The sequence below is a fragment of the Chrysochloris asiatica genome, unplaced genomic scaffold (assembly GCF_000296735.1).
Source record: "Chrysochloris asiatica unplaced genomic scaffold, ChrAsi1.0 scaffold00138, whole genome shotgun sequence".
NCBI classification, from domain to species: domain Eukaryota; kingdom Metazoa; phylum Chordata; class Mammalia; order Afrosoricida; family Chrysochloridae; genus Chrysochloris; species Chrysochloris asiatica.
Window position 1 is genome coordinate 6817400 of NW_006408656.1, and position 14172 is coordinate 6831571.

The 14172-nt window shown below is 41.1% G+C and overlaps 1 protein-coding gene and 1 pseudogene across 1 annotated transcript in view; one reads left to right on the forward strand and one right to left on the reverse strand.

Moving 5' to 3' along the window:
• The window catches only part of FAM186A (family with sequence similarity 186, member A), a 73623-nt gene extending 60408 nt beyond the window's left edge, over positions 1-13215 (forward strand). The window contains exons 6-12 of the mRNA XM_006870138.1: positions 120-206; positions 456-490; positions 659-2785; positions 5240-5432; positions 10517-10665; positions 11897-12082; positions 13158-13215. Of these exons, the coding sequence (XP_006870200.1) occupies positions 120-206; positions 456-490; positions 659-2785; positions 5240-5432; positions 10517-10665; positions 11897-12082; positions 13158-13215 (2835 nt within the window). The remainder of the gene's footprint in view (positions 1-119; positions 207-455; positions 491-658; positions 2786-5239; positions 5433-10516; positions 10666-11896; positions 12083-13157) is intronic.
• A 182-nt stretch (positions 13216-13397) lies between these two features.
• Positions 13398-14172, reverse strand: part of LOC102832928 — a 14348-nt pseudogene continuing 13573 nt past the window's right edge.

Consider the following 14172-nt stretch of genomic DNA (forward strand, 5'->3'; position numbering starts at 1 on the left):
CCCTCACCCCTGAGGAGGCCCAGACAAGGGGGATCACATTGACCCCTGAGGAGGCCCAGACAAGGGGGATCACCCTCACCCCTGAGGAGGCCCAGGAAATCACTCTTACTTTTCAGCAGGCTCAGGCACTAGGAATCACTCTCATCCCTCAACAGGTTAAGGCACTGGGGGTCACCCTCACCCCTGAACAAGCAATGGCACTGGTGGTCACGTCTACCCAAGAGAAGAGCCAGGCACTAAGGCCCTCTTTCACCTCTGAGGAGACTCAGAAGCAGAGGATTACTCAAACTCTTGAAGAAGCCCAGAAATTGAGTATAACTTTCACCCCACAGCATGAACAAACATTGAGGGTCTCCCCAACCCCTGAGCAGGCCCAGGATTTTGGGATCACTCTTACATCTGAGCAGGTCCAGGCATTAAATGCCCTCCATCTTAAGCAGGTCCAAAAATCACAGATTCCTTTCATACCTGCACAGGCACAGGAATTAAGGCCTCCTCTCACTCTGGAACATGCCCAGATGTTGAGGGTTACTCCAGAGCAGACTCAGGCACCAAAGGCATCTCTCACTTCAGAACAGCCCCAAATAACACAGATCCCTCCAACGAAAAAAGCAGCTCAGAGATTTGGATCCCCTATGATCCTTGGACAGGCTCAGAGGATTGGTCTTACACCAGAGCAGACCCAAGCATTGGGGATCACTCTCACCACTGAGCCGGTGTATGAATCGGGGTTCCCTCTTACTCCTGAGCAGGCTCAGTCATTGGGGGTCCCTCTCAGCTCTGAGCAGTCCCAGGCTTTAGGGGTTCCTCTCACTAAAGAGCAGGCCAAGAAATTGGGGGTCCCTATCACTCTGGAAGATATTCAAGGACTACAAACTCTTAAGCAGACCCATATTCTGGGGGTTACTCCCTCTCCTGAACAGGTCCAGGCAACAGGGATCTCATTAAGTCTAAGAGTTCCTCTTACTGTGGGACGAGCCCAGGAATTGGGCATCCCCATCACCTCAGAGAATGCCTGGGTGTCAACCGCCACGCCTACCCTTAAGCAGGTCCAGGCCTTGAGGCCCTTTATTACTTTAGAGCAGGCTAAAGCATTGGGGATTCCTCTCACTCCAGAACAGTTTAGGGAATTAGGGATCCCTCTAGCCTCAGATAAAGCCCATGAGTTGGGATTGTCCTTTATCCCTGAGGAAGTTCAACCTTTGTGGGGCCCCGCTATCCCAGGACAGGCCCTGACAATGGGTAATACTCTCATGCCTGAGCAAGACCTAAAATCAAGAGCTCCTTCCACTGGTGAGCAACCCTCACAACTCTGGACTGGTCCTCCTTCAAGACACACTCCAGAAGTTAGTGATCAAGCCTTCACACCAAGTGCTTCTAACATTTCTAAGCAGTTCCCCATATTAGCTCCTCCTACTGTTACACCATTTCAAGAATTGAAGGCGCCTGTCTCCCCCAGGCAACTCTTTACATCAAGATTTTCTCTAAGCCCTAGGCAGTTCATGGCAACATCTGTTATTCCTGAGACATCCTCTATACTTGGGATCTCTTCTCCTTTGCACATATCAAGACCTTCTCTCACCAAATCCCCCTATTCTTTTGAGAGAACCCTAGTAATTGGAACTGCTTCTGACTCTAAGAAGTTACTAACACCACATACCCTTCCTTCCTCTACGAGTCGACCCATGCCTAAGAAGTTCCTGGCACCAGAGGTCCCTCCTACACCTAGGCAGTTCTTTATATCCAAAGACTCTTTCATTCCCCAGTCACCCCCAATATTAAAGCCTTCTCTCCCTTGCAGGGAATCTATACCTGAAGTCCCAACAGCCTCTAGACAGATTCCCAGTCTCTCTCCTGGGCAGCCTTTGGTCTCTGGAGCTCATTCCATCTCTGAGGAATTCCTGAAATCTAGACCCTTTACCCCTGCTGAGTTGCCCCAGGTATTCCAGACCCCTCTGTGGGGCCCTTCTACTCATGGGCAGCACCTGGCATCATGGATCCATCCCACTCCAGGGCAACTTTCCCCACTACAGGTCCCTCATGCCCATGGACAACCCCCCACATTATGGGCTCCTCCAATTCCCAGAAAACCCCAGGAAGATTTAACCTCTTCTGTCACTGAGAAAAGTAAGAAAGAATTGGAAATTATTTCTTCTCTGGAATCAAAATCAGCAGTGGTCACTCCCACTGCTCCAAAGTTCCAGCCACCACCAGTTCCTCTCACCACTAAGAAGTTACAAATGCCAGAGGTATCTGACACTTTTGAAGAATCCCAGCTGCTTCTTTCAAAAGATCCTTTTGCCATGAAACAATTTAGAACAATTCAGCCCCATCTCACCGATTACATGAGGACACCAGTATCACAAATCCCTTACGTTGGTGAAGGAGCCCTTTCCACTCTCTTGAAGCCTATAACATTACTACCTTCTCTTGCTACTCAACCACCCAAAACATCTCAGGTCTCACTTTCTGAATGGGACCAGAAATCCAGATTTCCTCCTATAGACAAGTCCTGGATACTGAGTTCAATTTCAGCTACCAAGAAACCCAAGATAATCGTGCCTCCTTCCTCTCCACAAGATCTTGAAGAGAAGTATTTTGTTGATGTGAAGGCTCAGAGGAAAAACCTGGTGCTCTTAAATCAGGCCACAAAAACTTCTGGATTCCCTTCACAGCTGTACGCAACAGTTAGGACACTCATAATTGAGACACTTCATTCAGATGCAGTTCGGCTGGGATACCTATTCCGCAAGTACATTGCCTATCGGCTGATCCAACGTGCCAGGTAGATGTAACTATTATATGCATAAGCCTGATTTCAGTAATTCTCCCTCTTTGCCCTATAACTATATTCATACTTGCCGGATCATAGCTTATAAAAGACTCTCATAGATCTGTGGGTGGAAGTAGTTTAAGGTAGCAAAAAGACATTCATATTTTAGGAAATAAGAGATACTATATAACTTGATCCATTTCATCCATTATATCTTTAGTAGAGATGCTAGGGTATATTTTGTGACTCATGATTGATCTCTTAAAGCATCAACTTTGAAATATATATATATATATATAGTCCTGGTGTGGAGCTATAGGTTAATGCATTGGACTACAAGGTCATTTTGAGCTACAAGGTCGGTGGTTCAAGCTCCTTGGAAACCCTATGCAGGGTAACTATGAGTTGGAACTGATTCAACAGCATTTTAAAACAACAACATATATATATATATGTTGTTGTTTTTGTTAAGTGCCCTGTATAGGGTTTCCGAGTTGCTGCTGCTGGGTTTGAACCACCAACCTTGTGATTCAAACCAACCTTGCAGTTCACTGCATTATCCTACAGCATCACACCAGGACAAGATGTTTATTCGCCCTAACCCCAGCCATCCAGGCCCTTTCTGTAAAGCTACTAGTGTATATCCATCCAAAAATATTTTCTACATATATAGGAAAGTATAAGGAGCTCTGGTAGCGTAGTGGTTATGAATCGGGCTGCGAACATCAGGGTCTTTGCAGGAGCAGAAAGCCTAATTTTTTTCACATGGAGCAGCTGGTGGGCTCCAACCACTGACCTTGTGGTTTGCAGTACCTTGTTTATCATACAACCAGAGTACTCCAAACTTAGATAACAGGTATTAAATAATTTAGGTATTAATACATAAGGAACTTGAGTAAGCTCATTTTATGGCTGCATGTTGTTGTTATTAAGTGCTGTCGAGTTTGTTCCAACCCATAGCAAACCTGTATAGGATTGCTGAGGAGCAGCTGGTGAATTTATTCTAAAATCTGGATTTACCAGAATTTATCTAACTTCTGATGGGTATTTATATTGTTTTCAATATTTTTCTATTATAAAAACAACTGCAATAAATAATCAAACATATGCATCATTTCATGTATGTGTGGAAGATAGATTTGAGAGTAAATTTTATGCAGAGACATAAGTTAGGACCAGGTAAGCTAAAAGTTCTGAAGGAATATAATGGTGGGAAAGGAATTATTTCCTTCCAAAATATTTCCTATTGTCTGGAAGCAATTGTGTACTGAGGTGAATTTTAAAACGACCTAATTTCCTCAGAAACCCTATACAAGATCGCTATGGGTCGGAATCGATTTGATAGCACTCAACAACAACAATTTCTGTTAGAGAAGTGTATCGATGTCAGGCAAGCTGGTGAAGTCTATAATAAAACATAAGAGTACAAGCTGAGACTAAATATGTTTATGCTTCTATTTAGCATTTATTTCATTCTTTGGTACCACTGATTCATCAGTCTCCTATGCTGGATTATAAATGCTTTGAAGGCAAGGACACTGTCATTTTCACAGTTGTATTAAGTATGGCTCCATAGGATAAACACAGAACTTCGAGCCACAAACTCAGCGGTTCGAGTCCACCACCTGTTCCATGGGAGAATGATGAGGCTTTCTACTCCCACAAAGATTTTTAAAGCCTCAGAAACTCTATATGCGCCGCTGAGTCGGAATCGACTTGAGGGCACTAATAATAACAATGTGTCTTGCACATAGCAGTACTCCCCAAATCAGGTCAATTGGGCTATTTTGTCCCCTATGGTAATTTTTACTACAAATGTTGTTAAGTGCCATCCCGTCAGGTTCCGATTCATAGCAACCCTGTAAGTGTTTCCCAAGCTGTAAATCTTTGAGGAGCAGAAAACCTTATCTTTCTCTCACAGAGTACTTGTGGGCTCAAACTGTGACCTTGTGGTTCGAAATCCAGTATTTATCCTCTAGAGGCACCATGCTCCCTTTATTTACTACTAATGTTGTTGTTGTTGTTATGTGCCGTGGAGTCGGTTCCGACTCATAGCGACCCTGCACAGGGTTTCCGAGGCTGTTAATCTTTACGGGAGCAGAACGCCTCATCTTTCTTCCGCGGAGCAGCTGATAGTTTCGAACTGTGGACCTTGCGGTTCGCAGCCCGATTCGTAACCACTACGCTACCAGAGCTCCTTTTATTACTAATAGGCATATTTAAAATTTCAAACATATTGCAATAATAAAACTGTAACACTAACAAACTCTGTGAAGAGCTAGTGAAAATTCGATCGATTTTTGAACATTTATTCATAGGGCAAATTAGATTAAGCAAGCCTTCCACCCCACTGGGGCTGCCTCTCTATTTACTAAGGATGAGATGAGAATTGAAAGTCTAGGTTTGCTGAGTTTGGGTCAATAACTATATTAGTCTCATTCTTGTTTTTTGTTTTGTTTTTTCAAGAAAAAACCTACTCAAACGATTAAAAGCTATCCAAAACACTGGGAAAGGCTATGAGACTCAGGATCTCTACAAAATGCTGGGTCGAACTGATGACTACCAGAAAAAGGTGATGCAAATCTGGACAGAGAAACAGAAATCTTTAGAGCAGAAACGGAATCAGTGCCTAAGGAAAATGATGTGCTTATATAGTCAGGTGTGTATCATTCTCTCTCCCTAGTACATTGTAAGAAAAATGAAAACGGTAAGCTTTCTTTTTAAAAGCAGCGTTGACCTGTGAAACTCCTAAATTGATAGAGAGCAGGAATCCTGACAGGACTCTCTAGATATGAATAGGAGAGAGTTCAAGAAATGTTCAATTCCTTCCTAATTATTCCATATGTACCAGCTTCCAGATATGTAACCTTTTGAAGTCATTGTTGTCCAACTGTTTGTTGTAGTTGTTGTGTTGTCGAGTCGGTTCCGACTCATAGTGACCCTGTATAGGGTTTCTGAGGAGTGGCTAATGGGTTTAAACTGCCAACCAGTGCTGATCCAACTTTTAATATCACAAATTTGCAGAAAAGAGACACAGCTTGAAGTTACTTACATAGCATCAAGCACAGAAGATCCTTTTAAATACTAACATCTATTCATAAGGTCCCAAAGTTCTCCCTGAGATAACCATCAAATTGGTGAATAATATGCTTTGAAGCTGCAAAAGACACCTTAAAAGTAAAGATGTCACCTTAAGAACTAAGGTGAGCCTGAGCTAAACCATGGTATTTTCAATCGCTTCATATGCAAATGAAAACTGGACAATGAATAATAATGACTGAAGAAGAATTGATGCCTTTGAATCATGGTGTTGGCAAAGGTTACTGAATATCCCATGGGCTGCCAGAAGAACAAACCACTCTATCTTGGAAGAAGTACAGTTAGAAGGCTTCTTAGAACTGAAGATAGTAAGACTTTGAACATGGAGGAATCAGTCACCATGCTTGGTAAAGTGGAAGCTCAGTGAAAAAGAGGAAGACCCTTAAGGAAATAGATTGGCACCATAGCTGCACCAGTGGGTTCAAATGTAGCAACAATTGTGAGGATGGCACAGGACTAGGCAGTGGTTTATTCTTCTGAACATAGGGTTGCTGTGATTCAAAATCAACTTCAAGGCACCCAATAACAACAACATGCTATGGGGAGGATACCAACCCACCTACTACTTTCAAGCTGATTCTGACTCATATTAACTCTGTAGGACAGGAACTGCTCCATAGGATTTCAGAGGCTGTCAATCTTTATGGAAACAGGCAACTTTTTCTTCCCTTGGAATGACTGATAGCTTTAAATTACGTGTTAGCAGCCTAACGCTTAACCAATTGTACCAGCGAGGCACCTTTGGGAGTAGTCATAGTAGTAGTTGTTGTTAAGTGCTGTCGAGTCGGTTCGGACTCATGGCAACCCTGTATATGGTTTCCAAGGAGTGTCTGTTGAGTTCGAACCGACAATCTTGTGGTTTGAACTGACCTTGCAGTCCAGTGTATTATCCCACAGTGCCACAGCAGGACTCTGGGAGTAGCAGTAAACTTCTAAAAGGTTATAGAGATGAGATTAGAGTTATTTGATCTGGGATTATGTTATCAGGCTAATAAAAACTGGTTAGAGTTGGAGTCCTAGTTGGACTGCAAGGTCTGTTTGAACCCCAAGGTCGGTGGTTCAAGCTCACCAGTCATTCCTCAGAAACCTTATACAGGGTTGCTATGAGTTGGAACCAACTAGATAGCACTTAACAACAAGAGTTGGAGTCAATAGGTGCTATGAGGTGCATGGTATCAAGGCATGAAAGAATAGGAAAAAGGAAAAGAGAAAAGAGTGCTGTTGTTAAGTGCCATTGAGTCGGTTCCTACCCATTGTTGTTGTTGTTAAGTACCGTGGAGTCGGTTCCAACTCATAGTGACCCTACAAAGGATTTCCGAGGCTGTAAATCTTTACAGGAACAGAATGCCTCATCTTTCTTCCGCAGAACCGCTGGTAGTTTCGAACTGCTGACCTTGAGGTTAGCAGCCCAATTCATAACCACTACGCTACCAGAGCTCCTTTTCCTACCCATAGTGCTCCTATATAGGTTTCCAAGGAGCGGCTGTTGAGTTTGAACCACTGTCCTTGAGTTTGAACCACTGACCTAGTGGTTCAAACTGACCTTGCAGTCTAATGCATTATCCTGCAGCGCCACACTAGGACTCCAAGAGAAGAGAGCGTTGTTGTTGTTAAGTGTTGTCAAGTCAATTCTGACCCATAGCAACCCTGTGTAGGGTTTCCAAGGAGTAGCTGGTGAGCTTGAACCACCAACCTCAGTTCAAAACTGACTTTGCAGTTCAGAACGAGAGCAGACCTGAGTAAATATCTGATGCTCTGTTAAGTTGGTGGTCAAGAAGATTGGCTCTGCTACCAAGTTATCTGTGTTCAAATGAGCTCCACCACATATGAGCTAAGCGACTCTGGGCAAGCTACTTACATTTTTTGAACCTCAGATTATCCACATCAATTGCTCATGTTCAAGGTTCAAGTTGAAGCTAAAGAAAATTAAAACAATTCTATGCAAGCCAATATATGACCTTTAGTATATCCCACCTGGATTTAGAGACCATCTCAAGAACAGATTTGATGCATTAGACACTGATGACCAAAGACCAGAGGCATTGTGGGATGACATTAAGAGCATCATACATGAAAAAAGCAAAGGTCATTTAAAAGAAAGAAAAAAAGACCAAAATGGATGTCAGAAGAGATTCTGAAATGTGCTCTTGAATGTAGAGAAGCTAAAATAACTGAAAGAAATGATAAAGTAAAAGAGCTTAATAGAAAATTTCAGAGTTACTAGAGAAAACAAAATAGAGTACAATAATGAAATATGCAAAGATCTGGAGCTAGAAAATCTAAAGGGAAGAACATGCTCATCATTACTCAAGCTGAAAGAACTGAAGAAAAATTCAAGTCTCAACTTGAAATATTGAAGATGGAAGGAATACACAGTCTCTGCCAAAAAGAATTAGTCAATATTCAGCCACTTCAGGAGATGATAAAAAACCAATGATATTGATGGGAAAAGACCAAGCAGCACTGAAGGCATTAGCTAAAAACAAGACCACAGAAACTGGTAGAATATCAATTGAAATGTTTTGCCAAACTGTGCTACACTGGAAGCACTCTCTCCTCCATGCCAAGAAATTTGGAAGACATCAACCAGACCAACTATCTGGAAGCTATCCTTATTTGTACCTATTCCAAAGAAAGATGACCTAACAGAATGTGGAAATAATCTAACAATATCAAACAAAATTTTGCTGAAGATAATTCAAAAACATTTGGAGCAGTACATGGACAGGAAGCTTCCTGAAATTCAAACAGACTTCAGAATAGGATGTAGGATGAAGGATATCATTGCTGATATAAAATGGATTTTGGCTGAAATTATAGAATACCAGAAAGTTGTTTATTTGTGCTTTATTAACTGTACAAAGGCATTCAACTGTGTATATTATAACGAACTATGGATAATATTGTGAAGAATGGGAATTCCAGAATACTTAATTGTGCTCATTTGAAACCTGTACATAAACCATGAGGCAGTCATTAAAATAGATTAAGGGGATACTGCATGGTTTATACTAAGAAAGTGTGTGGATCAGGGTTGTATTCTTTCACCATACTTATTCAATCTGTATGCTGCACAAATAATCCAAGAAACTGAAGACAAATGTGGCATCAGAATTGAAGGAAGACTCATCAATAACCTTTGATATACAGATGACACACCTTGCTTGCTGGAACATAAGAGGACTTGAAGTACTTACTGATGAAGATCAAAGAATACACCCTTCAGTATAGATTACAACTCAATGTAAGGAAAACAAAAATCCTCATAACTGGACTAATAAACAACATCATAACAAATGGAGGAAAGGTTAAACTTGCATGGAATAATAGTCAATAAATCAAATGACATATTGCTGTAGGCAAATCTGCAAAAAAATCTTTTTAAGGTGTTCAAGAACAAAGATGTCATTTTGAGGATTAAGTCTGCACTTGATCCAAGCCATGGTATTTTCAGTTAACTTCATAGGCCTGTAAAAGCTGGACAATAAATAAGGAAAACTGCAGAAGAATTGATGCATTTGAATTTTGGTGTTGGCAAAGAATATTGAAAGTACCACGGACTGCCATAAGAACCTGGGAATGATGTCTTGGTATACCCAGAATACCCCTTAGAAGTAAGGACGAGGAGATTTTGTCTCACATATTTTGGACATGTTATTAGGAGACACCAGGCTCTGAAAAAGGACATCATGCTTGATAAAAATATAAGATCAGTGAAAAAGAGGAAGACACACACCCCCCAACAAGTTAGGTTAACACAATGACTACAACAATTGGCTAAAATAACAATGGTGAAGATGGCACAGGACTGGCCTATATTTCATTCTGTTGTCCATGGAGTTGTCCACTCTATGCATTGGAGACAACTTAAGAAGACAAAGAGATAACAGTATCTACTTCAGGGCCTATAAAATCATTTGATCTGACCCTGCCAAGGTAACTGCAGTTCTTGCCATCACGTTAGGGGTGAGTTAATTAAATATTTGGCCAAATATTTGTTTTTTGTTACATGCTTTCAAGTCAGTTCAGATTCATAGCAACCCTGTATAGAGTTTCCAAGGAGTGGCTGGTAAATTTGAACCGCCAACCTTGCGGTCCAGTGCATTATCCTAGAGTGCCACACCAGGACTCCATGACCAAATATAGAAGACTAATTTTTAAGTATGGCCCGTGAATGATGTTATAAATATCCAAATGGCCATTGGCAGTAAAACAGTTCTCCACCCCTGATCTACTTCATAAGATTGTTGTAAGTATCAAATGCAAAGTTATTAACAGTGCCAGGCCTTAATTACTATGAAACAAATGTTAACTGTCTTTATTACTGCATGGTGCTTCACAGTTTAGAAAGTGCTTCCATTTTATACAACTTTTACAACAGCCCTGTGTTACCCTTCCCATTTTAGTAATAAGGATAAAAGGTACAGATAAACAAAGTAACTAACACAAAGTCACACAGCTAGAAAAAAGGATTGGAGTGGGATTGAGGATGAAGGAAAGAGAATGGAAGGAGAGGATTTGCAAATCTCTGGGAAAGGAGGATTTATAGTTTAATCTAGGGCCAACCCATATGACCCGCCTAAAGATTCCAGTCCCTTCCCTTTCAAGGTTACCTTTTTCTGATTTATTTGTTTTTGTTTTCAGCTCCAAGAGACGTATAAATTGAACCTTAGTCAACCTACAGTGATCACCAATGAAAAACAGATACTTGCCTCTACTAAATTCATTCACCAACCATTCCTAGAGCTATTAACAGAAGAAAACAGAAAATCTAACTCATTCGGGAAATATAAGTATGTGATAAAGAGATTAACATTAAAGTTTCTTTGGATGATATGTGGAGACTTAATTATTTTTTTTCCTGTCCAAGAGCTTCCCCTTGCCATAATTATGATATGGCCTAATGGACTTTAAGAAAGTATTCAATTCCTTAACTAATTTAGTAAGAGACTTATTTATTTATTTGTTGGTGTTGTTAAGTGAGTTCAGTCATTTCCGATTCATAGCAATCCTGTATAGGGTTTTCAAGGAGCCCTGGTGAGTTCGAACTGCCAACCTTGCGGTTCAAACCAACCATGTAGTCTAGAGCTTTCCTACAGTGCCACACCAGGACACTTATTTACATATGTTGTTGTTAAGTGCCTTTGAGTCAGTTCTACTTACATATTCAGCATCAGATATTGAGTTCTCTTTTTAAAAATGATGCTGATTCTTACTAAAACAAAACAAAGTACCCCCCCCCCCTTTTTTTTTCTTGTTGTTTTAGAAAGCAGTAACTTTGGGATGGGAATGGAAAAGATTGTCGATGGGGAATATAATTTGCATATAGTCTGTATATTCCATGAAGCTTCTTGTTGCTGTTAAGTGTCAGTTGTGTTGGTTCTGATGCATAGCAGCCCTATATTGGGTTTCAGAGGCTGTAAATCCTTGTGGGAGCAGAAAATCTCATCTTTCTCCCATGGAGCGACTTGGGGGCTCAAACTGCCAACTTTCTGGCTCGCAGTCTAGTGCTTATTCTAGTGAGCCACGAAGCTCCCCTCCATGAAGCTTATAAGGTAGTTTTGAAATGAATTACTTGATGAAATCATGAAAATGCAACTTTGTTAACGATTTTAGCAAATTCTGCTTTTGCATCCATTTCTCAAAGTGGGCATAGCTAATGTTCTTCAATGGTGCCTGAAAAGGTGTGATAGGGAAAAAAAACAAACCAAAATCCATATCCAGTCAGTTGTTTCTGACTCACAGAGACCCTATAAGACAGACTAGAACTGCCCCCATGGGGTTACCAAGGCTATAAATCTTTACAGAAGCAAACAGCCACATCTTTCTCCCTCAGAGCAACTGGCGGATTCAAACTGCTGTCTTTTTGGTACGCAGCAGAGCGCTTCAACATGGCACCACCAGAATTCCTTGTTATAAAACAGGACAGTAGTAAAGGAGAAGGGGAAATAGGATTCATATATTTTAGTTGGTTATCGTCCTCAAAAGAATTTGATAATGCCAATTAATGTTCTAATTCTCTAGACAACAAAAGGATCCTATGGAGGCCATCTGGAATGTTGATTTATCTGCTACAAGCTACCCAATAGCAGAGAAGACATCGATGCATTCACTTTGGGCCCAGCTGGGTGGGTACCCAGATATTCCTAGGCTGCTTCAGCTAGATGTCCACTCTACCTTCAGAAAATCTCTTGCATCCATTCAATCACAGTAAGTTAAGGACTGGAAGCATGCTGGTAATGGGGTCTTTGGTCAAACAAAAGGAACCTTTGGTTTCCCTCACTTGATTTTTTCTGTAGCTAGACAATGCTTGAAAAGTGGTTAGACTCACACCAGTCATAAAAATTAAAGCAAAACAAAACAAAATTTAAAAAACCAAGCAGTTGCCCTTGAGTCAATTCTAACTCATGGCAATCCCATGTGTATCAAAACAGAACTGTGAACGTAAATGTTTTCAATGACTGATGTTTCAGAAACAGATCACCAGGCCTTTCTTCTAAGAGTCATAAAATGTTGTTGCTGTTAACTGCCATTGAGTCAGTTCCAGCTTATAACAAACCTGTATAGGGTTTCCAAGGAGCGGTTGGTGAGCTTGAACTGTTGACCTTGTGGTTCAAACTGACCTTGCAGTCCAACACATTAACCCGCATCACCACACTAGGACTCAGCATTGGTTTTTAAAATTTTTTTTTCCATTTAATTGCTATTTATTTTCATAAACATGAGGTCTTTCAAAAGTGCTGTAAGATACAGCACTAAATATATACATTTTGAAGAAATTAAACACAGAAATTTACCCAGTTCTATGCACCAAACATGAACAAATGCATTAACAGGAAGAAACAGGCTAGGAAAAAGGCACATATATAGTAAATTTCTTTACAAAAATTTCTTAGTTCAAAAAGTGAGAAAATAATATCTACTCAAAACGTTCACAACTCCTTTTTATATGAAAATATAAGTACCAAATTAAGTTATGTATCAGCATCATACTAAAGTATATAGGCAGTGTAAGAATTAGTACAGTACATAACAGAGGTTAACAATATGTTTGTATACAAAGCATCCTTCTCAAACATTGAGGTATTACAGTACTTAGGTATGAACTTCCAATCTAATACTGGCTTCAAAAGCCACCTCTCACTACCCAAGACATGTACAAAAGGTAGTGTTGTCCATGGTATTTACAGAAATGTTCCCGAGGGGTATCAAATGACAAACCCCTTATGTGACATCTGCTGGAACTTAAGCACCATTTTTAAAAAGAAGGAATGACTTTGTTTAGAAACTTAGAACGAGGTGACTTCAACAGCCTCAAAGGATCTTGTCACGAACTTCTATGACATCTCAGAGATAAGGTGGAAGAGGATACAGGAAGGGCTGAATCAGGCAGGCCCAATCCTAAGGTTCTGGCAGAAACCCCCACTCGTTCTGCTTCCCCACCCACATCCAAACCTGACAGGAGACTGATTTGAAAGTAAACCAACATTCTTAATGTCAACACAATATATATATATTTTTTAAATCAAAATGTGCAAAGTGGCAGCGACTGTCCAGTTTTGAGAAACGTTTGGCAAGTCCGAGCATTTTCAATTTTCTTTGGCAACTGCTGCTGTCTTGCTTGCAGTTTTTCCTTTTCCAGCAAAAGCTGATGTTCTCTGCCTGAAGGGAGTGGACATACTCTGTGGCCTTTTTCAAAATGACCACCTTCGCAGACTTCTCATTCTTCACCAACTCTGGCACATGGTCCCTGAGTGTGAGGAAGCTGGACCGCAGGTCATTGCGTTGTTGGCGCTCTAGGATGTTCTGGTTGCGGCGCTCTCACTGTCCTCCCAGTCAGAGATGCGGGAGCTTAAGCTCTTAGCCTTTGGGGGAACAACGCTCTTGAGAGGATGCAGGGAAATTTCACTCTTTTTTCTTTTTTTTAGTGTTTTATTGTGAATTAGGTGATAGTTTGTTTACATGGGAGAACATTAGCTTTACATGCATCCTATCGTATATCGTTTCATTGCCATGGTTATAATCCCCTCCATGAATCATCAACCAACCAAAGGGTATACACTACAAGCCTGCCTCCTGGTCGTCAGCCCACAGCCCCTCTACCTCTCTGGGTCTAGAGAACCCAGCCGCTTCATCTCTCCATGTCATTGCCTCTGCCTCCATCTCTGGCATCACTGCTTCTCTGGGTAGGATCCCACTCTCCGCTCTTCTCCCTTGACAGACCCAGGGACCTCCGCTCCTAGATTGCAAAGTTAATCACTCCCCTCCTTGCTACAAAACGTCTACCTTTACATTTCCAA